At 49.3% G+C, this 23814-nt stretch overlaps 11 protein-coding genes across 11 annotated transcripts; 6 read left to right on the plus strand and 5 right to left on the minus strand.

The window, feature by feature from the left end:
* Positions 1-135: 135 nt before the first annotated feature.
* Positions 136-2173, minus strand: EI90DRAFT_3225625 (uncharacterized protein). The gene is made up of 9 exons (XM_039066484.1): positions 1664-2173; positions 1523-1589; positions 1353-1461; positions 1142-1285; positions 1036-1084; positions 837-981; positions 617-773; positions 502-563; positions 136-446 (listed from the first exon to the last, which is right to left on the minus strand). Exons 1-9 carry the CDS (start codon positions 1826-1828, stop codon positions 244-246), a joined length of 1101 nt encoding a protein of 366 aa, XP_038913393.1. The 5' UTR covers positions 1829-2173; the 3' UTR covers positions 136-243.
* Positions 2174-2708: 535 nt separating this feature from the next.
* On the plus strand, positions 2709-3932 carry EI90DRAFT_3068326 (ribonuclease H-like domain-containing protein). The gene is made up of 2 exons (XM_039061087.1): positions 2709-3678; positions 3753-3932. The coding sequence occupies exon 1, from the start codon at positions 3017-3019 to the stop codon at positions 3638-3640; it is 624 nt and encodes a 207-aa protein (XP_038913394.1). The 5' UTR covers positions 2709-3016; the 3' UTR covers positions 3641-3678; positions 3753-3932.
* EI90DRAFT_3068327 (uncharacterized protein) lies at positions 3678-4556 on the minus strand. The gene is given in 3 exon segments (XM_039061088.1): positions 3678-3982; positions 4032-4454; positions 4466-4556. 1 exon segment carries the CDS (start codon positions 4308-4310, stop codon positions 4086-4088), a length of 225 nt encoding a protein of 74 aa, XP_038913395.1. The 5' UTR covers positions 4311-4454; positions 4466-4556; the 3' UTR covers positions 3678-3982; positions 4032-4085.
* A 3821-nt stretch (positions 4557-8377) lies between these two features.
* On the minus strand, positions 8378-9329 carry EI90DRAFT_3291074 (uncharacterized protein). Its single transcript, XM_039067256.1, has 3 exons — positions 9177-9329; positions 8638-9048; positions 8378-8565 (listed from the first exon to the last, which is right to left on the minus strand). The coding sequence occupies exons 1-3, from the start codon at positions 9296-9298 to the stop codon at positions 8478-8480; spliced, it is 621 nt and encodes a 206-aa protein (XP_038913396.1). The 5' UTR covers positions 9299-9329; the 3' UTR covers positions 8378-8477.
* On the plus strand, positions 9171-9650 carry EI90DRAFT_1831779 (uncharacterized protein). Its single transcript, XM_039052243.1, has one exon. The coding sequence runs from the start codon at positions 9338-9340 to the stop codon at positions 9611-9613; it is 276 nt and encodes a 91-aa protein (XP_038913397.1). The 5' UTR covers positions 9171-9337; the 3' UTR covers positions 9614-9650.
* Positions 9651-13244: 3594 nt separating this feature from the next.
* On the plus strand, positions 13245-14647 carry EI90DRAFT_1831561 (NUDIX hydrolase domain-like protein). The gene is made up of 4 exons (XM_039052242.1): positions 13245-13640; positions 13691-13715; positions 13766-13903; positions 13964-14647. The coding sequence occupies exons 1-4, from the start codon at positions 13324-13326 to the stop codon at positions 14381-14383; spliced, it is 900 nt and encodes a 299-aa protein (XP_038913398.1). The 5' UTR covers positions 13245-13323; the 3' UTR covers positions 14384-14647.
* A 180-nt stretch (positions 14648-14827) lies between these two features.
* On the minus strand, positions 14828-16486 carry EI90DRAFT_3068348 (uncharacterized protein). Its single transcript, XM_039061089.1, has 4 exons — positions 16405-16486; positions 15748-16347; positions 15639-15712; positions 14828-15580 (listed from the first exon to the last, which is right to left on the minus strand). The coding sequence occupies exons 1-4, from the start codon at positions 16459-16461 to the stop codon at positions 14911-14913; spliced, it is 1401 nt and encodes a 466-aa protein (XP_038913399.1). The 5' UTR covers positions 16462-16486; the 3' UTR covers positions 14828-14910.
* Positions 16487-16521: 35 nt separating this feature from the next.
* EI90DRAFT_1832071 (uncharacterized protein) lies at positions 16522-17765 on the plus strand. Its single transcript, XM_039052244.1, has 8 exons — positions 16522-16655; positions 16710-16747; positions 16811-16884; positions 16937-16980; positions 17033-17132; positions 17212-17311; positions 17365-17663; positions 17716-17765. The coding sequence occupies exons 1-7, from the start codon at positions 16570-16572 to the stop codon at positions 17406-17408; spliced, it is 486 nt and encodes a 161-aa protein (XP_038913400.1). The 5' UTR covers positions 16522-16569; the 3' UTR covers positions 17409-17663; positions 17716-17765.
* EI90DRAFT_1834176 (Mur ligase) lies at positions 17528-19327 on the plus strand. The gene has a single exon (XM_039052246.1). The coding sequence runs from the start codon at positions 17781-17783 to the stop codon at positions 19179-19181; it is 1401 nt and encodes a 466-aa protein (XP_038913401.1). The 5' UTR covers positions 17528-17780; the 3' UTR covers positions 19182-19327.
* Positions 19328-19473: 146 nt separating this feature from the next.
* EI90DRAFT_2928675 (phosphoglycerate mutase-like protein) lies at positions 19474-21321 on the minus strand (the record flags this gene model as incomplete). Its single annotated transcript, XM_039054967.1, has 9 exons — positions 19474-19694; positions 19748-20083; positions 20179-20212; positions 20264-20335; positions 20391-20509; positions 20568-20806; positions 20862-20942; positions 21001-21184; positions 21249-21321. The coding sequence occupies 9 exons, from the start codon at positions 21319-21321 to the stop codon at positions 19474-19476; spliced, it is 1359 nt and encodes a 452-aa protein (XP_038913402.1).
* Positions 21322-21411: 90 nt separating this feature from the next.
* EI90DRAFT_3068354 (mitochondrial carrier) lies at positions 21412-22726 on the plus strand. Its single transcript, XM_039061090.1, has 5 exons — positions 21412-21582; positions 21639-21794; positions 21854-22034; positions 22154-22471; positions 22492-22726. Exons 1-5 carry the CDS (start codon positions 21508-21510, stop codon positions 22704-22706), a joined length of 945 nt encoding a protein of 314 aa, XP_038913403.1. The 5' UTR covers positions 21412-21507; the 3' UTR covers positions 22707-22726.
* The last annotated feature ends 1088 nt before the right edge of the window (positions 22727-23814 follow it).

Here is a 23814-nt window from a genome sequence, read left to right on the forward strand (position 1 = left end):
TGAACGGTACCGGTCAGTATTTTGTTTTCTTCCCATCTAACCATATCCACAGCATGGATTTGTGCTCTTCGAATAGTTGCTCATTTCACATTCCTTCCATCGTCTACCGTTTCATGATCACCACGCTCTTCTCAGTCGGTGCTGTTCACTTGAAGCCACTTGCGCTGCCTGATCGGTGGTCCCAGCGCACGAAGGACTTTGAACACCGACTGGTATTGATTGAACAATGTTCTCGTATTATTATCAGAGCCTAACACTCCCATCGGGTTCCCTTCCAGGGAATTTTACAACGATCTTCCCAATTTGTGCACCTTCGTTCAATAATTTGAATCCTTCGTGGATTTCCTCAAGTCCACGCAAGACATGCGAGACTTCGGGAACGATGCGATGCTTCTCCATGAACGCGGTCGCGTCCAGCAGATCCTTACGTGAGCCCATGGTTGACCCTAGGACGGGTAAGCATTGGTATCGTCAGATTAAACAGACCAATAGGGTTAGCACCTTTGAGCTCCACGTTCCTGAGTACCTCCCTCATTGTGAATTCAATTTTAGGCACTGAAGTCCTGTACCAGCAATGGGGAATGAGCTCTTCCCAATATGAAGAAATTAGACCTACATTCCGTAACATACGACGATCCCACCATGTTTCAGTATCTTGAGGGATTTCGCGCAGATATCTCCACCCGCCGAGTCAATGACAGAATCTAACAATGCAGTTCCCTCGTTCTTAGCGTTGGCGATGAGGATCTTTCCAAGATGTTCTGGCCACGCCTCTGGGCATGAAAGGCGAGCGTGTCAGCCGATGGCGGATCTAGACAATAAGACATGGCACCCACCATCTCTATAATTGACTCCATCTATAGCACCAAGTTCCTGTGCGCGAGCAATTTTTTGTGGGCTCGAGCTCGTCACATAGACGTTTGCACCAAGTGCAAGACATATTTGCATTGACACTAAGGCAACTCCTCCACCTATCCCTGTCTGGTGAACGCCGATATCGACCGTGCATCCCGAAGGAACAAATAGCAGACTTACGATAAGGACGTTATCACCTTTCTTTACATTTGCTTTAATGACAACGGCCCTAATTTCATGCATTTAGTCAAGCAGTAAGCAGATAAATGAACGGGCTAATATCTACCTCCAACCAGTTACGCCAGCGACGGGCCATGCAGCAGCATGGACCATTGGGAGATAATCTGGAACGGGGAAAACGTGCATTCGATGAATGACGACAAAATCGGAATATATCCCGCCCAACGGATTACCACCCAATAGTTCGAGCCTTTACAAACACGAAATAGAAGGTGATGTGCCTCGTGATTGAGCTGGGCAGGTGAATAAGGCATTACCTAGCCTCCTCTGGTCCATCCGGATTTGATTCCCACCCACGGGTTGGATGGAAGAAGACACGACGTCGAATAAGGGGATCTTTGGGGTGGTGGGCAAAAATTACTGTTCCTAATGTTGATCGTTAAGACATGGTGGACTTTGAAGTGGCAATGGAGAAGTCCAAACGAACCAACTCCGTCCCCTCCCATCACGCAGTCAGCTGTCGTTCTGGGATATAGGTTCTTGAGCTGCCATAGCTAATAGTAGGGGAATTTTCCATGTATCACTAGAGTTGGTAAGCGACTTGTTTCCAACAGAACCCAGGACCCACGTCGCGGTGATTGAGGCTAACTGCACCTATCCTGACGAGCACTTCCCCATCTTTCAAAGCCGGAACAGGACGAGTCTCCAAGACAGCATCAAAGTGATATCCAAATGAAGGCGTGGTCTTCTTCTTCAGGACGAGGGATCTAGTTTCCCTCGGATAGAGAGCCATGAAAAGTCTTTAGTTCCGTGCTGGGTCGCAGTGGCTAGTAGCCGGCATCAAGCCGCCCGGATATCGTAATTTGAGAGCGTGCGAAAAGCAGTCGTCTAGTTGAATCCCGAACCCGACGCCAGCATTTCGTAACAAAGGGGGACCCCAGTTTGTAGCTTTCCAAGTGACCTCTATTAATAAATCCCTGCCGAAGAGCCAAGTTGCTACGTCCTCTGATGCATGGGCGATCTGGGCCCGCATACCCTGCTCTATGATCATGGCATGATCATGGGCCAATTACGCTGCCGCAAAGGGAAACTAGCGGAGGTCGAAACTGCACTCGATCGAGAAGTCGACGGGAGCGCTACTCGCCATAGTGCTGACAATCACACCTGAACACATTGAGCAGATGCTGTGTGCTCCATGTTGAGATTCGTCTCAAATAACCCTGGGATCACCTGCACAGCAGTGTCACTCTCCACCTAGTTACGCAATGACTGTAACCGTGTTCTTTCTTGTTTTTCATCATTAACAGGAATGTCCTACTCGGAGTACGTGCGTATTGGATTCGATATCGCGCACCATCCTCCTTCGACCGCGTGGATCGACACCGGTAGGTCATTTCTTTGCTTCTCTAGTTAACCACAATGCCATCCATATTGACTTCCGTTTTCGGTGTGTTCTTGATGGGGACTCCCTTTCTCAATAGGAACTTTCTGTATCTCAATAACACTAAAGGGAAACTTGAGACTATTGGAACATCTGACCGCAGTGCGTAACGTCAGAAAAACAAAAGGGAAGGTTAAGTGGCGAAAGGGTGATGTAAGTTAAGTGGGAAGTTGCTGAGGAGGCAATAAGGCTCTCGCTAAGGTTCACTTTGACCCTTTCTTATTTATCTCTTATTTTATTGCTTGTTTATACAGTAGCAAACATTAGGCGGATTGAATGTGTCTCAGCTTAATTCTGTTCCCACGCTCTCGAGGTCAAAACAACGACAAGGGGACAATATTTGGCGTGTGTCACGCGACTCGTCGGCCGGGGAAGCTTTGTTTCACTCTGGGTCAGGGTGCTGCATAAAACAAACATCTTCATCGCAGGGCCAAACCTGAATCACTCCGCGTAGCAAAGCGTCGACCACTATATTTATTGAAAGGTCATCCTCTTAATCTCCTCAAGGAGCCTGTTTACTAGTGTGGACTCCTGTGGAAGATGGCACATCGAGTATTCGATCCCCAAACACTTCTTCCGTATTGGAACCGCGATGAGGTCGTTGACCCAAACGATGTGGCAGTTTACAGCAGGTACCTGAAACATTACCAAATGCTGACTCGCCTCAATGGAGAGGATGTGTACTCAAAATCCATCATGGTTTTTGTTGATGGAGCATGCCTCGACAACGGCAGCCCTAATGCGCAAGCTGGTTACGGCGTCTATTTCGGAGATGATTCACCTCATTCTATCAGCAAAGCCGTTAATCCTTGCGAACCCCAGACAAACCAGCGTGCTGAAATTCATGCCGCAATTGCTGCTCTATACCAAATACGCCGCTTGATCGACTTCAGGAACGGAAATCTCACCAAAATAATCCTCGTTACGGATTCGGCTTATGTTGCGCGGTCGATGAGCGAGTACATCCTCAAATGGCGGGAGAATGATTATACGAATTCACGTGGCTCTGACGTCGTTAACCGGGATCTCTTCAAGCGCCTGGATGGCCTCATCATTGAACTGGAGGATGGAAATAGGCGCCAAGTTCAGTTTTGGAAGATTCCTAGGTGTTGGAACTCGGACGCAGACGAGCTGGCAAGGGACGCCGCTGATGGTTGCTGTTAGAGGACTGTCACAGAAACGGATTATCACCATGGGTACCGGTAAGTAAGCTTTCGTTCATGGAATGATCGTTTTATCCCAATCAGTTGAGTTCACAAAAACATTTTTTCTTCAGATCCGCGTTGCCTGCCTCCAAAGACGGAACAAATCCTCTTCATTGATCTCCTCTTGGATTTTTTTTGTGCATAGCATAGTGGAGGGAAGCGTTATTTGTATATCCAACATAATATTGTTCTTGAGCCCTAGTCGCTTGACTCACCGATATATGCAATAGCATTGTGCAGGGATAGCGAAGCTTAGTTCAAATTCTTTGAACCAATTGCTATACTTGTTTGAAACCTTCGCGTCCTCTAACCCCAACTTTGGGCCAGGCTGACGCCAGCTTGAGTCCTCCAGGTAGGCCCCATGGCCTTCTGACAAGTGGCGACGTCTGGATTATGCCATACAATCACGAAGAGGAAAAATCGAGTGTCACGCATGTGTCGAAGAAAGGAAGCAGGCCACTGCCGAGAAGGTCAAGCGAGCATAGAAACAGACAGAAGAGAGGCAGCTCGCAAGACGTCACTAGTTGAATATTCCACACCGAAATAGTGGCAACGGAGTTGACGACGTTACCATAAAGACCAGCAGACATAAATAAACTAACTAGGTCTGGCTCGTCTAATGATAGCATCGATCAAACGCGGAGAATAACACCTGGTCCTCAGCCTAGCACGTCCTCTGGGTGATGATAGGGAGCAGCAACATCTGATTGCCGTACGCCAATAATAAGCAATATTGATAGTGGATATTTCCAGATCAATTTGCAGAAACAAAATCTTGCCATGAGGGTTTCAGGGCTCAACGCACGGCTTCACTCTGACTCCATTCATCAGATTGGTACTCTTGACATTGACTGAGATCGAGACGAAGGCTCGCCCCGATGAGGGTTCCCGAACAGGTAACCGCGGCTGCTATGGCCTTGGTTGTGGGGGTCGGCAATCCACGTTGAAGCGTGCCACCCCCACGTGACCCACTTTTCCCCGCGAAACCTGGCGAGTCCTTTGATCATCCAACAAAGTGCTCAAACTCTCTCCGATCTCTTGATTATTGTTATTAACGTCAATATATGGTCTCTAGTAATCTAAATGGCCAGTTATTTTGAAAATTACTCTGTGGGATTGTGCTGATCGGCTGTCATCATCTCGCTATCTCCCGCATCCTCCATTTCTCGCCCTCTCCTGCGCTCAATTGCTACCACCAGCTCTCTAACCTTGTCGGCCTTCTTTGGCATGCGACTGCTGAGAGGAACTAATGCATCTTGGAGCCTATATGCATTTAGCTGAGGCTCCAGCTGCGCGATAGTTGTCTTCGGGTTTCTTGCCCATTCTATGTCGTTGGTGAGTTCAACCGCCTTTAATGCCTCGATTTTAGCGGTGTATTTGAGTTCCTTTATCTGCCTTTTCCTCCTATTTTCTGCAACCTTCGCTATTCCAGCATCTGCAAGCAATTTTCTACGAGCTTTCTCGGATCCCGACGCGCTGATACATCGACCGGCTGTCCGCAAGATCTTGTGTTTTCTTGGCGTAAGCTTTGCTGTGATGAATTCGTCGACATCATTATGACGGATCATTAGTTCTGCGTTGAGAGTATCTAAAGTCTTTGTTGGGTTTTTGGTCAGTGCACTGCGCATTTCTCCTAGAAGTCCCTCATTTGTGTCGTTGGTTGTAGGCATGAAGGCAAGCTCCTTCTCCTCTGGACTCATCAAATCGATCTCAGACCCTTTCATGAGTTCAGCTGAGAACCGTGTAAGGGTGTCAAGTGCCCGTTTGGTGAATGCGATGAATGCGTCACGGAGGTTGGGGAGGTGTGGAGAAAGATGTTGGATGGCCTGAATGGTATCGGGTCTAATCCAATGGTTCCGCTTGTCAAGGTGAGCCATGTTTGGTTCTGCATCTTTACCCAAAACAAGGTCGGGATTAGCTATGAGGGATTGCATGAAGGTAAAAACGTGTTCATGCCATGCTCCCTCATTTAGCATGTTTACTTCCGTTGGCCTTCCCCTCCTAGCGTGTTCCACATATGGGTGAGAGACACAGAGTGAGAATAGAGACATGACTGCAAGTTCTGTGAGCGTAGGAATATCGTTGAGTGCATCATAGAGGTTTGCCTCAATGTTGGTAAATTCTTGTTTGTCCTTTAAGTCCCGGATGTACTCAAGGAAGCTTCGGTACAATGGTGCTCTAGCAATTAGCTCGCTTGCCGCATCCCCATGTGAACAATAGCGAGTGTTGGAGACATCCGGGAAGGGAGGACAATTTTTTCCGAGAGTCCTTTCCATAAAGTGACGGTAGGTATCATGATATCCTTTTTTGTCGTCACGGTGATTTAGTAGGAGACCGGCAAGCATTGTAGCTTTAACCCCTCCAGCATCACGTCCCGAAGATGGCTTTGACTTTGCATCAGTAGAGGCTGATGCTTTATCTTTGTTGAGAAGTGGCTGAGGTGGGGTAAGGTTGTTATTCCTCCAGAAATCATCAAGAGAAGCGCAGCCAGCCTTGAATATATTGAGATCTTTGTGCATGGAACACCCAACCCAGACAAAGTTGAAGATGTCACGGTGTTCGTGATCTGTAAGTTTGTCCGATACTTCGGTACCAAGCTGATGAAGTGACTGAAGCTTGGCCGCTTCAAGACTTTCCTCCCTCTGAGCATCTGATAAGGCCTCCCAAGCGCTGTTCCCACCCACTGCTGCAATGGCAGCAATCTCGTTCCTTGCATTGATGAGATTTCGCTCATGTTCTGAGAACCCCGACCAAGCATTGTGGCCAAGCTTCTGGATACAGTGCTCCGCCTTCTTTGCCTTCATTAGCCGAGCCCTTTTCTTCTGGTCCTCAGCATGGTCAGAATTAATCCCCCTGAGTTTTGTATAAATCGAGGAAATATCCCCCAGAGTATCGGGCTCGGAATTGCAGTGTCCAGTACGCGTCTGTAGGATATCCCGGAGCGCATCTTCAAATCCTTGCACCTGTGCCTCACTACGATGCGATGTTGCAGTTTGCATGGCAACAAATCGGTTCTTCCGGACTTGAGGGGTGGTGATACCCTGCTCCTTGCGCTTGTAATCGGGAACCTTCATCATGATGCTTGTGGCTTCATATTGTGTTTTCCTGTGAGAAGTTCCATCTCCACTCGTAGTAAAGGCTGTCAGAAATTACTTAGAATAGATATGTGTCTGTAATAGTAATATGAGGCAAACCTTCGGTGCGGATGAGTTCTGAAGCTAACTGGAGCTTCCCCGCTTCAAGGGCTTCTAGGACTATTCTTTGTATGGTACGGGGGCTTGGAGGGTTTTTGAGTGGTTTTCCAAGCATTTTGGAGACCTCATATACTGCCTTTCCAACACTCCGGAAGGGAACTCCATCTCGGACCAAGCGACGAATCAGCGTGCGGGCTTCCGGTGTGAATGTACCATTTAAGATCAATGGAGAAGACAACATGTTCTTCATGCATTTTTTTATCTTGCTTATTTGCCGACAATGGGACCGTTTGAGATTTTTGACCTTCTGACGGAGTTTTGCTATCAAGTTGGACTTCTTAGTGCACGTCTTCTGGGCATCCCTGGTGGAAGACTGTGCGATTTCTATCTCCTTTGCATGGATTTTCGACTTCCGGATGAGCTGAGCCTTGATGTCTGCACATTCCTTCTGTAATGCAATATTCTTTTCTGCCCGGATTGCATTTGACTTTGCTGCACGTTTGATCCTTTTGTTTTGGTTCCATATTTGACATTGTAGGTAGTTCTTCTCTTTGTTCCTCTCCTTGATAATTCCTGGGTATGTTATTGTTGCTTTCTTTTTTGTGCAGGCTTTGGCATTAGAAGGTAATTTGATTGATTCCGTGCCATTGTGTTCCATGATATTAACAATTGATGCAGCTTTTTGATTACGAGAACGGCCATTCCTTTTGACCCGGTTCCGCTGTGAAGCCATGCTACAATAGGATCCCTCATCAGTACCTAACCCCATCCCTTATGGTGTGTGAATGCACTTAAAAGAGCAAAAAGGGCCCACTTTGCGCGCGCGAATTCGGGCTTCGGCAACTGCCGCATGCTCTCGATAACCACAAATCCCGCTGCCCAAATTTCTCCTTCATCTCATAGTGTCTTGACTTTACAGATGAATTGAATATATATTGTATTGGATGTATCTAGGTATCCGTAGGTTTCGTTTTTAAAGTTAATGGCATCTTTCATGTTTTTCACTGTGATTTCTCGCCATATCTCAACAAAGAAGCATATTCAAAACGAAAAAAACCTAAGGTGCACTGGTATGGGTCACCAAGAACACTATTTTGCAATCACTTGAGTTCTATATCTGTTGTGTAGAGAGTCAAATGTCCTGCCGTTCCCAGCTTTATTTGCGATAGACAGCACAGCCACAGGTGGGTGGACGGTCGTCAACCTGAATTGCCGACCCCCATTGGTTGCAAGTTGGTAACATTCGGTGAGTGGCCCGGCAGTGTCCGTTACATTCGCACTCTCAATGCAACGAGATTTGATGTGACCGCCATCGCCAACCGTGTTTTTCCACTCCAACGAGCGAGTGCCGTTTGCCTTGCAACAGTAGCAAGCTCGTATGTAACAATTGCCGTCTCACTTGCAGGGGTGTTGTTGTTGTTGTTGATATCATATTTGTTACCCCGCGGTCACGTTGGCACGTGACAGAGCGGCATATCCCACTACATTACATCTGTACATGAGGGCCTCGACGATGGATGTCAGTCGAGGGGGAGTTCTGCTACCACAGCGAACACCCGGCACGGGCCTAAACCTTCACGCGGTGCCCCTGTTTAAAACTAATTAGGCCTCTAACATCTGAAGGGAGGATGACGTGGCCACCGTGGTAATGCCAATCAACCGCAACCCCGTAAGCCCAGAGCCGCACTGGCTGGAGAGATGCAAGAGCGCGGGTGCATGTCCCGCCGTCAAGCCAACCCTTCCTTTTTCTTCTCACCACTACCTTTTTGGGATGACGAGCGCGATAGTGGCAACGCCAATGGTGACCTCCGTAGGCCCAGACGGGACTGGCCAGAGGACTGTGGGTTCAAGTCCCACCGTCACCCCAACCCTTCCTTCTTTTCCTCTTCTCCACCACCTTTTGGGATGGTGAGGTGCAATAGTGGTAGCGCCAATGGTAGCCTCCATAAGTCCATGGGCAGGCCGGAGGAGTGCAGGTTCAAGTCCTGCCATCACCCCAACACCCTTCCGATTCATCTTTCTCTCCACTACCTCTTCGTGACGAGGCGCAATAGTGGTAGCGCCAACGATAGCCCCATATGCCGACAAAAAGTTGACTGCAAGGAATGCAGGTTCAAGTCCTGCCGTCACCCCAACACTTTCATTTCTCTCCACTACCCCTTCTACCAAAGGCCTATCTGCCACATGCCTTTATTCAACAAGCATGAGCAAGATGCCACCAACACCCATCGCCTTTCGCTGCCACTGGAACATTCACCAGCCTACCGTGACATAAACCCGTGAAAGCACCCTCCAACTCACCCACCCGCAAGAACCGCGCACTCAAACATTGACTTAACCATAGGCACACAGCAGCAAAACATGCGACCCCAACACTGGGGGTCGCGTGTCCTTTTCTCTATCCAACCTCTTTCCACCTCCATTCTCCCTCACCCGTTGTTCAATCTCAGTGCAGGGGTCGCATGCCCCTTTATGTGTTATTGCTTCATCTCACTTTATTCTCCTTCACACCATTGATTACTCGATGTCTCATACTTCCTAGGTCAAACAAATTCCTTTCTTCACATCCTTATGTTCTCCAAACTTTTTTCACCCGAGTCACTATAGTACGGCATATGCCGATAGGCACGGTTACGTACTCTAAAATGAATCCATCCATCCATCCATCCATCCATCCATCTGTACATGAGGGGACTTTCACAACGTGGAGTGTCGTCGGGTTAGTAGGGTCGGGGTGACGGTGTCCTCTGGGGTCTGGTTTCGGGTTGGTTTGGTTCGTCTGTGGATGGGGTTACTCCCCGGGTTCAGTGCTGTCACGATGGGTGGTTTTCTTGGAAGTTTCGGTCGATGGGAACCGAGGTACGATCGGGGGTAAGTCTGGGTCTCTTATCGATGGCGTGCGACTTCTTTAGGTATTTTGCCAGCCTGAGGATTCCTTTCGGTCTCCCCATCAGCATCATGGGTCTGGTCTGCCGTCCGCTACCCAGCAGGTGTCGAAACTTCCTGAGTTGCGGGCAGTTTTGTAGGACGTGGGTTCGTGTCTGGACCGCTGCGCCGCACTGGCATTCTTGGCTCTCTGTATGAATGCCGAAGCGCTGGTAGTATTCCCCAATGTGCGCGTGTCCGGTGCGAAACTGGATTAGTCTGCTGAATGTTTTCCGGTCTAGTGACTTAAACCTCAGGGTGGGTCTGAGTGTCGGGGCGATATGGTTCGCCAGGTGGAATCCGGAGCTGGGGGGGTCACTTGCAGGGGTGTCGTGAGCTTTGTGCATCAGCAGCGCCACTTTAATTTACTGCGTTCAGGCCCAAACTTCAAGTCATGTCATCGTTTAGGCAACACAGCGCCAATGACACTTGCGACACTGCCTCCCCGATCCTGGGTCCGTGCGCTGATCGCACTGCAGCACAGCCTCTATACTATAAACGTTGGAGTAGTGATAATAAAGCTTTGGCATTTACCTTTGTCTCTCGTTAACTCGAGTGTTATCGCTGAGCGCCTACAAGTCGACTGATAACAACACTTTCTGCAATGGAAAATGGTTGCATGTTATTCGACAGCGGGAATTGATGAGGAAACCCACATGTCCACCAATTCTTCGCAATCCTCTTGCTTTCCGTTACCTCCATAGACCGATCACTAAATCGTCTCGGCCACATGTCTGTATTGTTATCTGTTGGCATTTGTTTCTACTTTGTTCCCTTTCGACGTTCAAGCTGGAACATCAAAAGGGTGGCACACTTTCTGTGCAGTGCCAGACTCCATGGACTCTGATTGGACTCCTGCTCTGGGCTACTTTACTAGAATCCCTTTCGTGGCTGCTTGTTATTCTAGATGTACGGGGGCTATACATGTTATGTTCAACATCCAGGGCCATCTTTGGGGTGGTAAAGTGACGCTCGATCCGCCGGCGGACAGACCTAATATCCGACGCGGGAAATTTCGGGGAAATCGGGTTAATTCTCGCCATTTCCTGTGCGGAATTTTTTGGCCCAAACTGTGTACTGGGTAACTCGAGAATAGTGGATGGCGTGTAGACAATGGCAGAGAACTCTTCCCTGCTCATTGACAATGCGTTCATCGATGAACAAAGCACAGGGTGATGGTGTAGTTACAACACAAACGTCATCAAGGAGGTGTGTGGAGAGAACAGTGACAGAGTAGCCACATCCTGATATCTTGAACTGGCCGGGGAACTCAAGGAGATTATCTCTCGAGCCGGAGACTAAGTACTTCAACGTTTCTGCAAACCCGGGAGCGCAAGAGAATTGTGGCTAGAAGCATGACCCAAGTGAACAAGACCAGTGGCACAGAAGATGTGTTGGAATAAACACTGTCGCTTTCCTCAACCGGAGGTAGGCGCCCTGAAACGTCCAAAGCTCGCAAGCGCTTAAACCGTGGCGGGGTTGGATCATACCATGCCCCGGCGCTCTGATTAGTATTTGAAGACATTCGTGCCCATGAGGGATTGCCATCAGTAGCGCTAAATACCCGGCGATGGCGACGGATCCGAGCGTTTCTCGTCGCGGCTCCATCGGGGCATTCCCGTTAAAAGTCATCTACATCGGGGCTGCATACGTGCATAGCGGTGTGTTTCCGTTCAAGCTCCATATTTCCCCTGGACTATCTCCCGGAGTTCGAGCTTTGAGTTCCCGCGGAAAGTGTTTTCTATCATTGGGTAACGAGGGAGTGGGAAAGCGGCATGTCAGGCCTTTCAATACCAGGCTGCATCCGTGTCTTCATTCGTGAATAATTCTACTAGTAGGCGGGGTCTCCTCATAAGCTCGTGTCGTCGTTCAACCCTTTTAACCTCATGCAAGCTCTCCTACTCCCCACTCTCTGTCGTCGTCCCGGTGGTGCCTAGGCTTTTGAGATGTGTCATACTGTAACGCAGCGAACAGGGACGGGCTTGGTCAGCTGTTCTACTACCTTACACTTCAACGCCGCAAATTCATTAGGGTCTGCACTCTGAACTGTTAATCCACTTTATCTAAGCGCGATCTGGAATTAATCGACTTTACCGACGTCTTTTTGCATTTACATTGTCTTGCCAGTGGCGAGGACTTTCCGGAGCATGTCTGCCCGAAAGTTGTCTCAACATTGAGCCGCGCCGGGATCTTCCTGTCGGATGAACACGGGTCATTTGCATCGCCGAATCCCACCGCGGAACGGACTGAGCGGTATTCACGTTCGCGCACAATGTGAGTCGTACCCTTGGTCCGCAGTATGCCGGATACTTCATGCATGGTCAGCGTGCTGTAAGTGACGACTCACCAGGGGAATATGGTTTGGGTTTCATTCGGACGAAGAAGGACGAATTTTTCTCGAGACCCCGCCCTTGGCGCTCGTGTGAGCAGCCTGAAGCTCTGCAGGTTAAATATCCAGAATAAAACAAACAAACAAACATGGTCAGCGCACTCTTCGAGTTTTTTGGGTTTGTAAATCCCATCTTATGGCGCGTGAAGCTCTAGAAGCAATTATGCCACAGATCGCTTAGCCCACCTAACCTGCCTTCAGCGCATTGAATCCCTGAACACGCCCAGAAGCGAAGAGCGCATCATCTCGAGGGCGTAAACACAACCTTGTGCAAGATGTTGGCGTCTCGGGATAATATATGTCGTCGCGAGTTCCGCAAGCGGGTGAAAATCGAAGAGCCCCGGAGTGGAAAACTGAAAGCATTGCCGCACAAGCTCCATTTGTTGCCACCGTTAATTAAGCTCCACTTCACGGGTAAATGTGTTACATCTCTTTGCACCACTTGAAACCGACAGCAGGCCCCAGTTGTGCGGGTCGCTATTGTCTCGTAAAGATATAGACGGGTGCGCAGAGAACCCCCCGAGTCTCAGATTAGCACAACCGGCCTGTCCCTCTTCTGTTGTTTCTCGACCTCAGATATCATGGACGGCTTCATCACTCTCGCTGTTGCTCCTGGACATCTCTTATTTCATCATCAGAACTACTGTGCTCCGCCTCGGTGATTGAGCTTGAGACTGGGAAGGTAGCAATCAACTGAGTTACGGATGCATTATCGGGTGAATCTCCTCGATGTCAGCCAATTCCTCGCTCTTGAATTGCGTTTATCGATCAGGCAGCTCGCCTGTTTTTTCTATCATGATGGAAGACAGCCCACCGATAGAGCGTGAACCAACCTCTCTCCTCTTTCTCATGCCCCATTCACCCTCGAAACCGAATATATCCCTACTGCATTGAACCTCAATCAGTTGTAGTATATCTGGGCCCCTTCGTTCTGGGCGCATCATTCGTTATTTAACAAGCCTGCCCGATCCCGCTTCTTTGTGTCGATGTATATACTACATGCACTGAATTCCCTGTACATTAATCCGGACGCATCTCTTTGGTCAGGAAGCATTTGCGTGACCGCTCGTTGTGACCGTCAACCAATTGTGTGACTGACACCTGTTCTAGATCTGGATTCTGTTAGCCATTCCAATGATGAAGAGAGCAGCATCACTGGCATCCGGGCGTCTAGAACAAATTCTAAGACATGTTTCAACATCCTTCAATGTCCGGCCTCTCACTAAACCAGTAGATTCAACTTTCTTTTCCGTTGCTGAACCCCTTACATCCGATGCTTTGCGTGCTATCTCACGGCAGCTGGAGAAGTATACGCCAATGACCGCTGCAGCCATCGCATGCGACAGCCGGCCCGCTGCCTCGGTCCTCATTGGACTCTGTAATGTTGACGGTGTTTCGGGTGTTCTGCTCGAAGTAAGAGCGAAACTGCGGACGCATTCCGGAGAAATTAGGTGAGCTTCACATCTTCGTATCAGCGGAATGACACGTTTAGCTCCTCCAGTTTTCCTGGAGGGAAGGCCGATGAAGTAGGTCCCTGCTGCATGACCATGTCATTCGAAGTTAATCTTGCAGCCAGATTGACGCCAACCTCGTGGATGCCGCTCTTCGTGAAGCATTTGAGGAGATAGGGGTCAGACCTTCCCAGGTAGAGATACTGGGATGTTTAGCGCAACCAACTGTTTCCTCAACAGGACTTACAGTGCACTGCTATGTCGTAGGTTTTTGCCCACATAATTGGCGGAATGGAATACCCTAATTGTGTATTTGTCCCAAGGGGTTTATACATCCGTATGAGGAGCTGTCCCCCGGTGCCAGGAAGCGTACACCATCACTTGTACCGAACTCACACCCGGTTTCTATCCCATCCTCAATACCATTGCCTTCTCTTTCAATCAACTCCCTCCGTCCGAATCCTTCGGAAGTCCAGCAAGTATTTCAGTTCCCTCTCTCTTATCTCCTATCACCACTTCGCCTTCGCCCTCACAATTTGCTTATGCGCTCCTCTTATTGGGCGATAGACGTTACGGATTTCATCAAGCCTGAGCTACGGGGTTTGCTACCCAACGTGCCGTGCTCGCCAAATGACGGGGACGAGGCGGGACGTATTGTAGATCCTGCAGTGCCCAAGATCGAGGTCTGGGGACTTACGGGTCACTACATGAATGTGTTCATGCGGAGACTCATGATGCTATGAGTGGTACGCTTGAAGATCTGATCCGCATAGGTCACCCCCCATCGCACTGAGTCGCATGTGTTATTGCCTCGTGCGGACGCGCATCAGCGCCGACAATGCTGGCCCATATTCTTCCTGCATATGTCTTCTGTCTCGAGCCGTCCAACACATTATCACTGGGATCTAACACTTGAATCGCCGTCATGCTTTCAAACGAACCGGAATACAGTTAATCGGCAGCATACTTTACTCACGGTTGTTTTGCCAGGCATCTACTTGACGCGCCTTTCTGCGTTGCTGTCCCCACTGGTTCACTGCCAAGAATTTGCACCCACGGGGATGATCCACAGAGTTTGCTGTTACTCGAACAATGTATCATCCAGCCTATGAATCTTCACAAGCAGCCAGAAGCGCACGTTGAATACTTCAAGTTCGTATACCCTACTCCGTGTCTGACGGAAATGAAATCGGCGGTGCATACCCACTGTTATTACATACCGTTCTCGCGAGTCATTACAAAATAAACAACATACACTTGGATACACAGGTCAACAAACAATCTTTCCAAATGGAACCCGCACGGCGAAGCGTGAACATAGCATAACCTGGTCTTCAGTGCCAACAGTACGTTGTTCCCCTTGAAAAGCTTTGAGTGGCACCTGATGCCATGGTCGCCACACCACCACCTCGCTCCCTGCTCGAATATTGTCCAAATGCATAAGGTCAATGCCGGAAGCCCTACCAACGCCAAGCCTCCGCAAACTGGAAAAGAGAACGGTCTCTTCAGCTCCATTGATTGTTGAAGTCGTATGTTTCACTTCCACCTCTGCTTCTGTGCTTTGGTTCGCCCCATTCAAGCTTTGGGACTCGGTTTCGGGATCAGTTGGTTGCTCTATTAGTTTCACTTCTACCTCTTGTTTGAGAACCCGACAGCGTGTTAGAGTGAAGCTGCGACTATCTTTCCCCAGACCTTCAAAGCACCCACAAACATGGATAACCAGGAAGCGTAGATCAGGTTTCAGTACGGTTGAAAGCTTATGAGATGTCGTGCTCTGCTCAACCTTCGAAATTTGGGGCTTTCGGGTGGGGTGCCGCGATTTTGTCTTGGAGGCTGCTGGATTGACAGAATGGTTTGCATGCGTTATTGATCCTTGCCACAAGGCAATCCTCATTTCGTACGACTGTATTAGACTTGAAGCTCGCTCTGCTAGACCATTTCTGGGTCGCATGGTACTGACATGAGCAGGTCTAGCCATAGGCACCACGAAATGCGTACCGTGTAAGTGAATGGTGATTACCGCCAGACTGACGGAGGCGTCGTGTCTTGGACGGGCTCAATCCAAGGCCTCGCTGCAGTTCTTCTTTTTCTCGAGTGTTTTCGGGACTTGTCGGGGGAAGGATATCTTGTCAACGATACGCGCAGTCAGCGGGGTGACGATTATCCTATTATGGCCCTCAGTTTGTTCGTCCCCCTCCGAGGACCCAAACTCGGAAAGAGGTATTGGAGCAGGGAGTGGGCGCGTGGGAGTTGTGAAGACGGGCTTATGATGGTATTCGTCGCGGAAAATTGTTTCAGCAGCGTCAAGGCGCGAAGATAGGGAGGCGAAGGGCTTTTGCCAGTGAGGCGTCTGCGATACGTCTGGAGTGAATTGGCCTGAGAATGGATCGAGCAATGATTTCCGTTTCTTGGGTTGTGTTGGTGTGTCAGGAAAAGTGAATGGTGGTTCTATAATGGTTTTCCGGGCACTACTTGAGGCCGGCTTCGATCCGGGTGAGGCACGTTTAGAGTTCGAAGCCAGGAATTGTGCGAAGTCTTTAGCATCCCGGTTGAAAAGCTCCTTCGACTTCGCAGATGGACATCCAGGCTTCCTTATGGGTATGGAGAATGGACTTGATGATGTGTTAGATGCAAATCCCGCAGTGAACCGAGTGATGGGGTCGTCGTCAACAATTGACTTGCGCTGTTTAGCAGTAGTCACATCTTTCTATTCACGAAAGTGTTAATTAAAAGCATTGAAAAACTCCTTCAGGCTTGATCATACACGCAGAGGTGTGCTAGGACCAGCACGACCGGCCTCCAGAGGCGGATGCTTCGACATCTTTGAAGGAGGCCCATCACGGGACCGTGTGCTTTGCCAAACAAACAATAACAACGCGTCTCCGGATCATTTTTCAAAACAACTCGAGCTTTCCTATCCAATATCTACATGCCACCGAAGAGCAAGAAGCCTAAGACAATCCTAGAGGACCTCGAGTGGACTGGAAGCCAAGATAATGATGGCAGTGATGATGGGTAAGGCCTTTCAGCACGCCCCTTATATTCCTGCTCAAGCCGCCGTGAGATAAGACAGCAAGCATATCTGGAATTATTCATGAAGATAGAGGGTACTCTGGTCGAGGAACCTCCTCATTGCCGCATTTGTCTCTGATTATCGATATGTGGTTCAGCGGACAAAGCAAAAAAGAAGAGACAACAAGAGCTACAGCTTTTGACGACATCAAGGAAAAACCTCGACAGCTGCGTATGTGGACGCGCTAATACGTCAGTTTCTCTGGTGTTGAATACTACGTTAGCTCGTAGAGGGTGCAAAATCGATGAATGAGGTTTACTTCAACCTGTAGGCTCGGAGACGGCGTTTCCGATGCTTACACCGGCTAAATTTCTGGTAGTCAACACGAAATAAAAGGCATGCTAACAGAGTATGCAGAGATAGACGATTCGATAAGGAAGTTATGGGTAGCGCTGATGGAGGAACAGAAGACCTACGTGGTGAGTTGCCCTTCGCTTTCACTCGAAGGAGACAAATTATCGTGGGGCCTTGCTCCTCCCACTTGTTCTTAACCTGTAGGCCCTCTGCGAAGCACAGGACGGGGAGTTCGACAAGATTCGGGAGGAACGCGATGAAGGGCATGATTCAGCTCTGCGATCAATGAAGTCCGCTTGTCAAGGTTTGATGCATCTCTTGTCTTCTCTGAGCCGTTAAACATCTTTGCATGACCAGAACAATCGAGAGCCATTGAACACATCAGCGGCCCATTCCCATAATTTGATTCAAGATCTTTTGCTCGCTGGGGCGTCGTTCAGACTTCGTAACCGTCAGGCCTAAACCTGTTCCTCCGCGCAATATGCAGCGTAATATTAGATAGAGTGTCTGCCGCACCCGTACCGTTGAATCAATGATCTTGAGTGGGAATGTGAGAATGACTCTGGATCATGTAAGCAAGACTGAGTCGGCCATGATTCTTCGCCTCAAGTTATATCGGACGGTGAGTTCATGGCTACCAGCCTTTTTTGACACGGGTATGTTCATGCCGAAGAGGCGAATCTTCAGAAATTGAGACGTGCCCACGAGGGGTGCACGCGTGTTGGGTCAGGCTTGCCGCAGTCACGCCATTTTGAACTACTCCAGCCTTGAAGATGTCCATCGATCTTGGGCTTGACAGAATCAAGGCTCTCCTGGAACATATCCCATATGCTAGACCGACAATTCATGTAGTGGGAACAAACGGTAAAGGAAGTGTGTCATCTCTGATCGAACACGCCTTGCTGTCTGGTGGTCTCTCGGTTGGTAAATTTACGAGCCCTCATCTCGTCCATGCCTACGATTGCATTTCAATCAACGGTCAATCTGTCTCCCCAGTTACATACGAGCGTTTGTCGTCGCATCTCAAGTCCTTATCGGTGGATCACGAAATTGACGCGAGTCCGTTCGAGTTTTTGACTGCTACAGCACTCTCGGCGTTCGAGGAGGAAAAGCTGGATGTCGTCATCCTGGAAGCTGGAATGGGTGGAAGGCTGGATGCCACGAATGCACTTCCAGATGAAGTCATGCTGATCACTGTCATTACTGCAATCGACTTCGATCATCAAGCATTCCTTGGGGATACAATATCTTCTATCGCTCGCGAGAAAGCTGGAGTAATACGAGAGCATGGTTCGGTGGTTTTAGGGGATCAATCACCAGAAAGTGTTGCTGAGGTCCTCCAAGCCGTCGTCGAAGTTGCCTCACAGCAGAGCGCCAAAATAATTAAGTCAAAGCCCGCTACTCGTATCACTGAAGGACCAGGAAACTCGCCTTCCGATGGTGATGCCTGGGAGCCACCGGCTCCCTTCCAGAGCATTTCCCTGCCTTCACTGAACGGTGACAAGGAGATCCGGATACAACTTCCGCTTCTTGGCGAACATCAGCTTGGCAACGCCGGAGTCGCCTACGAAGCTCTCAAGGCTCTCCGGGAGCGACGACCTGCCTTATTCCGAGCTGTGAGTGACGATAGTATTTCGAATGGTTTTGGAAGCGTACGCTGGTTGGGACGCCTTTCTTGGACAACCATACCGTTGCCCGCCTTTCCGCCCAGTGAGGATAAAGATGGCCCGCCTTCTCTAAGGGTCCTTGTGGATGGAGCACATAATGAGGCTTCTTCACAGGCGCTTTCCTCCTATCTTGAATCTGTGGGATTGGGAGGGGGTCGAGGCCATACTCCACGGACCTTCATTGTTGCCTTCTCACATTCTCCACCGAAGACTCCGGAAGACATCCTCAAAAAACTGCTGAAATCAGGAGATCGTGTTGCGCTCATTCCCTTTAAGCAACCTGTCGAGGGCATGCCTTGGGTTCGGAACGCCTGGAGGGATGATGTGAGGCGTTCCGTTACAAAACGAATCGGCTCGTCGGGCGAGATATGGGAGCCTCAACGACATGTCGCCGATTCGCCCTTTCTACAGGCCTTACACTGGGCTAGGCGCAGGGGTGAAACGGCTATCATCGCTGGCAGTCTTTATCTGGCTGGCGATTTCTACCGGGAATTTGGGATTCTATAGCACGCCCGCTGAATGAAAAGGGATTTGAGAAGCGGTACTTCACAATGGCCCTGTCCATGATTGATTAGCAGCATGATTATGCATAACGAATAAGCGTTCTTGGAATCCCGGTCGAAAAGGCCACATTTCATTCACTACTGCCACATCAGATTACGGAAACACTAACACAGGTTTGTGCGCCAGACACGGCTGGAAAATATCAAGAGGCTCAACATCTGCAACCCCCTGCATAATTAAATGGTTCCGTTTTCTAGAACGACATCTAGTGACACGTGTTCAAGGGCCGGGCATGTCAGCCTGGTGAACGGGAAGGCCCCTGCCCCTTGATTTCTTTAGCTGCCCCGACTTTGCTTGTACTCCGACACTCAGCATCCCAATCATTCGGAGTTAATTCCGCTACACGTCTCGAGAACGACTCAAGAGTGCATAGCTCTGGTGAGCCGGGAAGGTGATTCCCCACCGGAGAGCATGCCGGGAGTCTAAGTGATCGATTCTGATATCTTAATCGAACATCTTGGAAATCTAAGATTTATTTGAAGCTTAAGTTGAAAGAACAATTCGCTCACAGTGAGTGGGTTTTGGAGGAGAGATCCATTTTTGGGAAAGTCCCGTAGGCGCGGGAACTGGTGTCCTAAAAAGTTCGACACTGATGTACGCGGTGAAGTCGGGCCAACTGCGGGAATGTGTCAATACGAATTCGCAGATGGAAAACAAACCATCGCCTTGCCGTCCATCAAAAACATCCAAGGTCTGAGCCATCCCAGCTAAGGAAGTATCGTGGCATCCATGAAGCGTCAGCTTTAGAGGATCATGGTCACCATTAAAGGCCTTGTTCCTCAATCGAACTACCAGTTCGCTGAGCAGCCGTCCCTGTGCTAATCGACGGACTTCTTCGTCTTTATCTGAGGGAACATTTCGAAGGTTCGAAGGGGAAGGAGCGCAGCAGTCAGTTAAACGTCAATCTAGGCTGGGTGGATAAACCAAACAATTTGCTGACATCCGTCAAACCACTCGGCTACCACCGCTTTCTCCTGCAACACAGATGACGGTTAAGTCAAGGTTTTCGGGAACATACGACTAACTATTGTGTCTATGACTTCAGGCTCCTCGAATTCGGGCGGTATCGTTACTCCATGCGCTTTTGCGCATCGAACCTTGTGAGAGTCAGAAACCTTAGGGTAATCCCGTGACGGGGTGGACGGGACTCACGGTATCAAGTAATCCAGAAGCACGCGGGCGACCATCAATTCTCACCGGCTTTCCATTGATATACTTCGATATCTTATTGTCTAATTTTTCCAGCTCTGGTGCCCATCGATCTGCCGCAGCTATTGGTTCGGAAGGTAATTACATGAACGACCAAAATACTCATAGCATGCGATATACCTTTCTCGAAACTTGCCATAAGTTCCTTGTACCTAGGACATGCAGCCCAATTTCCCATGAGGTTCTCGTCGGATGGATGCCTCATCCGTATTCTCGGGACACTATTATTCAGAAACATATTGGTCGGCCATAGCCCATGGATGATCTGTTGTGTAGTTTCGACGGTGCGGGGGAAGTAGGTGGATCGGAAATATGCAACTCCCGAATTGGCATCGATCGAATCCGGCAAAAAGCCAAGCCTAAACAGTGCCTATGGGCTTGATTGGAAGCGGGGGAACTTGAAGGATGCCATACTTCTTTACATAAATGTCACGTATCGCGTGGCCGAATTTCAAGCTAGATCGACGGCCCTCGTCTGTAAGTTCCCCATATAAGCTATCGAACATATGTAATTAAAAAGTGCGTCAAAGAAATAGCCACACGGGCGGCGCACCATTCTCCATCGTTACTCTTCCCATCTTTCTTTTCCGTTACGCGCAAAACTTCCAGGGACTCAAGTGTGCCGCGTGTCCCGATAACAGAAGCCTTGAATTGTCGTGCAATATTACAAAACGGCCATACAGAGGGAATATTAGCCGGTGGTCCTGTCATTCTGGCTCCCACAGGTGTCCTTTCTCCTGAGCAAACCGCAGGAAAATACCAATGACGTATGAGCGCCAGTGCAGGGCAAGAGAAACATACCATGGCGAACATAGAAATGCACTTGCTCCAGCACTAGGTTCCGAGGTGCATCATAACACTTAGATTCGAGCATTGCTGTAGAGGGGAAGAGCGCGTGGCTCGCGTGGGGGATGCGGAGAGTGTGGGAGAGTAAGAAAGACGCCGGTCAGATGATCTCGCCGCAAACCATTTCACGCTTGGCTGAGCGGTTGCTCTTTTTAATTTGCTCATGCATCCGTGAAGAGGCGCCCCTCCGCACGTTCGCCGTCTCCTTTCATCGATGGATGTCCCTAAAGTCAGCGATGAGCAGCAACTCGACGTTGTTCGCGCGGTAAAGGACATCACTTTTGGTAGTGTGAGTCAGATTAGGTTCCAAACTGTTATATGACGTCTTCATGATTTTGGATTTAGATTGCTGGGATGGTTGCAAAAGTTTTTGAGCACCCTTTCGATTTATGCAAAGTCAGACTGCAGAGCCAAGTGCTCGATGAGACTCCTCGATTCAATGGACCAATAGACTGTTTATACAAGACTTGGAAGTATGAAGGGTTTCGTGGATTATACAGGGTGGGCACATTCTAGGGACTCGTCGTACCCGAAGGCACTCCTGAGGCTATTTTACACAGGGCTTGCCACCGCCCGTTGTTGGCGCAGCAGCGGAGAATGCAGTTCTTTTCCTTACTTACAATAACATACGACGATCCCTCGCATGGATGGACCCGTCACCGATTAATGACCCTTCCAAGATGCCTTTATCTCATACCTTAATAGCTGCTGGCGGCGCTGGTGCTGTGACAAGTTTCGTCTGTAAAATTGACATCACCTTTTTCTTCGTTCTCTACCTGACATCCCTTCCCAGGACACCGATAGAACTTATCAAATGCAAAATGCAAGTTCAAATGCTTGCAGCTCCCCGCTGCTACCAGCAAGTGGCAGTGCGGGACTCCCACTGCCGACAGTTCAAATGTCCTCACTTCCAGGCCCGATTGAGATTCTTCGCTCGATCACGAGAACAGAAGGCATCCGTGGCTTATGGTTGGGCCATACGGGAACATTGATTCGTGAAACCGGTGGCGGTGTCGCATGGTTCGGCATCAAAGAGCTTGTTGCTAGATCACTCGTTGCGCGTCATGCGCCCAATAAGGAGACAAGTTCCGCTGAACCGCATTTAAAATCTTGGGAATCGGCCCTTGCAGGCGCATGCGCGGGCGTCGGGTATACTGTCTTGCTTTTCCCCGCTGATTGTGTCAAGTCGACGATTCAGACAGAGGAGAGTTGAGACCTCGAGCCCCACCGAAGTACGCGGAGTCTACCCCGCCAAAGTCCACCTTCACTGGCGTATTTAAGGAGATCTATCGGACTAGAGGGCTTAAAGGTCTATATGCTGGTTGTGGAGTTACAGTTTGTCGGAGTGCGCCTAGCAGTGCGCTTATCTTTTTGGTTTACGATGCACTAGAGAAACATTTTGGCCAGCAGTAATAGAATGTATGATGTGGGTGGCCATGGTTATCTTAATAAATTGTAGAATAAGCGCCGGCCTCGGTCTTCGCCGATTAAATCGATATTTGAGGATGTCGACACGGACGCTCGCGTGGGCATCTCGCTCACTGGCACGTCTCCTAGGAGCGCCAGGGCTATCTACCCATCTGCGTGCCGCAAGGCATTGCATCCCCGGGATCGCTCCAGCCTTCTATTACCCTTCATTGCAGCTTATTCGCACCAAACAGACTCGCGGGGCGGACACGCCAAAGGCCTCAAAACAGAAAACATCCACCAACGCACCAACCAAAGATGACACTGTTTTTAAGGCGGAAATGTCTAAGATGGAGGAGAAGATGACAAGGATTGTGAGCGCATTCACGAATCATGTCGCAGTGATGGAGAGCCGTGGTCTGGGGCGAGCTCAACCCAATTCATCGAGAATTTGCCTGTCGACTGCCTTGAGAAGGGTATTAAAAAACCCTTGAATGAAGTTGCCACTATCGGGGTGAAGGATGGGACTGCGCTTATTGTCACAATATTTGAAGAAAAGGTGGATACAGATATTTGTTCCCTTCCGTCACGCACTTACTGGAGGCCATAGTGACTGTCTATTTAGATGCTGCGGAATGTCGAGAAGGCACTGCGCACTGAAAGCATTTATGCCTGCGAGCCTGTCAACACGACAACACTACGTGTGTTCGCTCCCAAGTAAGTCGTGCGCTCTCATCTACTGCGGGGTGGAGCCGATTTTTATCGCGTAGGCCAACTTATGCCCTACGAGAGCAACTGGCTAAGGAGGCTGCCAAACAAGCCGAGCAGAGGAGGATATCCGTCCGGAACGTGAGACAAAACGTGATGCGGACCACAGGTGTCGACAAAAACTCCGCTGAGGCAAAAATGGTACGTTTGGATCCTTAGCATACCATCCCCACTCGCTGAGTAACCCTGCATTCATTGCTAGATCCAAATATATACGGACAAGCACATCGCCAAAATCGATGACTTGTTGAGAGTGTTACAGAAAATGGCGGATCCGAAGGTCAATAGTGGTCGATGACTCTTGGTAGAACTCCCCCATGTATCGACTGTTCCCTGTTGCCAATCC

Source organism: Cantharellus anzutake (assembly GCF_015039405.1).
Source record: "Cantharellus anzutake strain C23 chromosome Unknown EI90scaffold_42, whole genome shotgun sequence".
In the NCBI taxonomy this organism is placed as follows: domain Eukaryota; kingdom Fungi; phylum Basidiomycota; class Agaricomycetes; order Cantharellales; family Hydnaceae; genus Cantharellus; species Cantharellus anzutake.

Excerpts from the sequence above, each read along its gene's own strand:
- EI90DRAFT_3225625 (XM_039066484.1), bottom strand. The coding sequence starts at position 1,828 with ATGGCTCTCTATCCGAGGGAAACTAGATCCCTCGTCCTGAAGAAGAAG. Across the intron at positions 1,590-1,663 it reads TTAGCCTCAATCACCGCGAC|CTATGGCAGCTCAAGAACCT; the intron begins GTGGGTCCTGGG and ends CCCTACTATTAG. Across the intron at positions 982-1,035 it reads AAGGTGATAACGTCCTTATC|ACAGGGATAGGTGGAGGAGT; the intron begins GTAAGTCTGCTA and ends GGCGTTCACCAG.
- EI90DRAFT_3068326 (XM_039061087.1), top strand. The coding sequence starts at position 3,017 with ATGGCACATCGAGTATTCGATCCCCAAACACTTCTTCCGTATTGGAAC.
- EI90DRAFT_3068327 (XM_039061088.1), bottom strand. The coding sequence starts at position 4,310 with ATGCTATCATTAGACGAGCCAGACCTAGTTAGTTTATTTATGTCTGCT.
- EI90DRAFT_3291074 (XM_039067256.1), bottom strand. The coding sequence starts at position 9,298 with ATGGAGGTGGAAAGAGGTTGGATAGAGAAAAGGACACGCGACCCCCAG. Across the intron at positions 9,049-9,176 it reads TGCGCGGTTCTTGCGGGTGG|GCCTTTGGTAGAAGGGGTAG; the intron begins GTGAGTTGGAGG and ends TGTGGCAGATAG. Across the intron at positions 8,566-8,637 it reads GCGCTCGTCATCCCAAAAAG|CCAGTGCGGCTCTGGGCTTA; the intron begins GTAGTGGTGAGA and ends GCATCTCTCCAG.
- EI90DRAFT_1831779 (XM_039052243.1), top strand. The coding sequence starts at position 9,338 with ATGCCCCTTTATGTGTTATTGCTTCATCTCACTTTATTCTCCTTCACA.
- EI90DRAFT_1831561 (XM_039052242.1), top strand. The coding sequence starts at position 13,324 with ATGATGAAGAGAGCAGCATCACTGGCATCCGGGCGTCTAGAACAAATT. Across the intron at positions 13,641-13,690 it reads ACGCATTCCGGAGAAATTAG|TTTTCCTGGAGGGAAGGCCG; the intron begins GTGAGCTTCACA and ends TAGCTCCTCCAG. Across the intron at positions 13,904-13,963 it reads TTACAGTGCACTGCTATGTC|GGGTTTATACATCCGTATGA; the intron begins GTAGGTTTTTGC and ends ATTTGTCCCAAG.
- EI90DRAFT_3068348 (XM_039061089.1), bottom strand. The coding sequence starts at position 16,461 with ATGTCGAAGCATCCGCCTCTGGAGGCCGGTCGTGCTGGTCCTAGCACA. Across the intron at positions 16,348-16,404 it reads GTCCTAGCACACCTCTGCGT|AAAGATGTGACTACTGCTAA; the intron begins GTATGATCAAGC and ends TTTCGTGAATAG. Across the intron at positions 15,713-15,747 it reads AGATATCCTTCCCCCGACAA|CGAGGCCTTGGATTGAGCCC; the intron begins GTCCCGAAAACA and ends GAAGAACTGCAG.
- EI90DRAFT_1832071 (XM_039052244.1), top strand. The coding sequence starts at position 16,570 with ATGCCACCGAAGAGCAAGAAGCCTAAGACAATCCTAGAGGACCTCGAG. Across the intron at positions 16,656-16,709 it reads AATGATGGCAGTGATGATGG|ACAGCAAGCATATCTGGAAT; the intron begins GTAAGGCCTTTC and ends CCGTGAGATAAG. Across the intron at positions 17,312-17,364 it reads AATGAAGTCCGCTTGTCAAG|AACAATCGAGAGCCATTGAA; the intron begins GTTTGATGCATC and ends TTGCATGACCAG.
- EI90DRAFT_1834176 (XM_039052246.1), top strand. The coding sequence starts at position 17,781 with ATGTCCATCGATCTTGGGCTTGACAGAATCAAGGCTCTCCTGGAACAT.
- EI90DRAFT_3068354 (XM_039061090.1), top strand. The coding sequence starts at position 21,508 with ATGGATGTCCCTAAAGTCAGCGATGAGCAGCAACTCGACGTTGTTCGC. Across the intron at positions 21,583-21,638 it reads AGGACATCACTTTTGGTAGT|ATTGCTGGGATGGTTGCAAA; the intron begins GTGAGTCAGATT and ends TTTTGGATTTAG. Across the intron at positions 22,035-22,153 it reads TGCTGTGACAAGTTTCGTCT|CAAGTGGCAGTGCGGGACTC; the intron begins GTAAAATTGACA and ends CGCTGCTACCAG.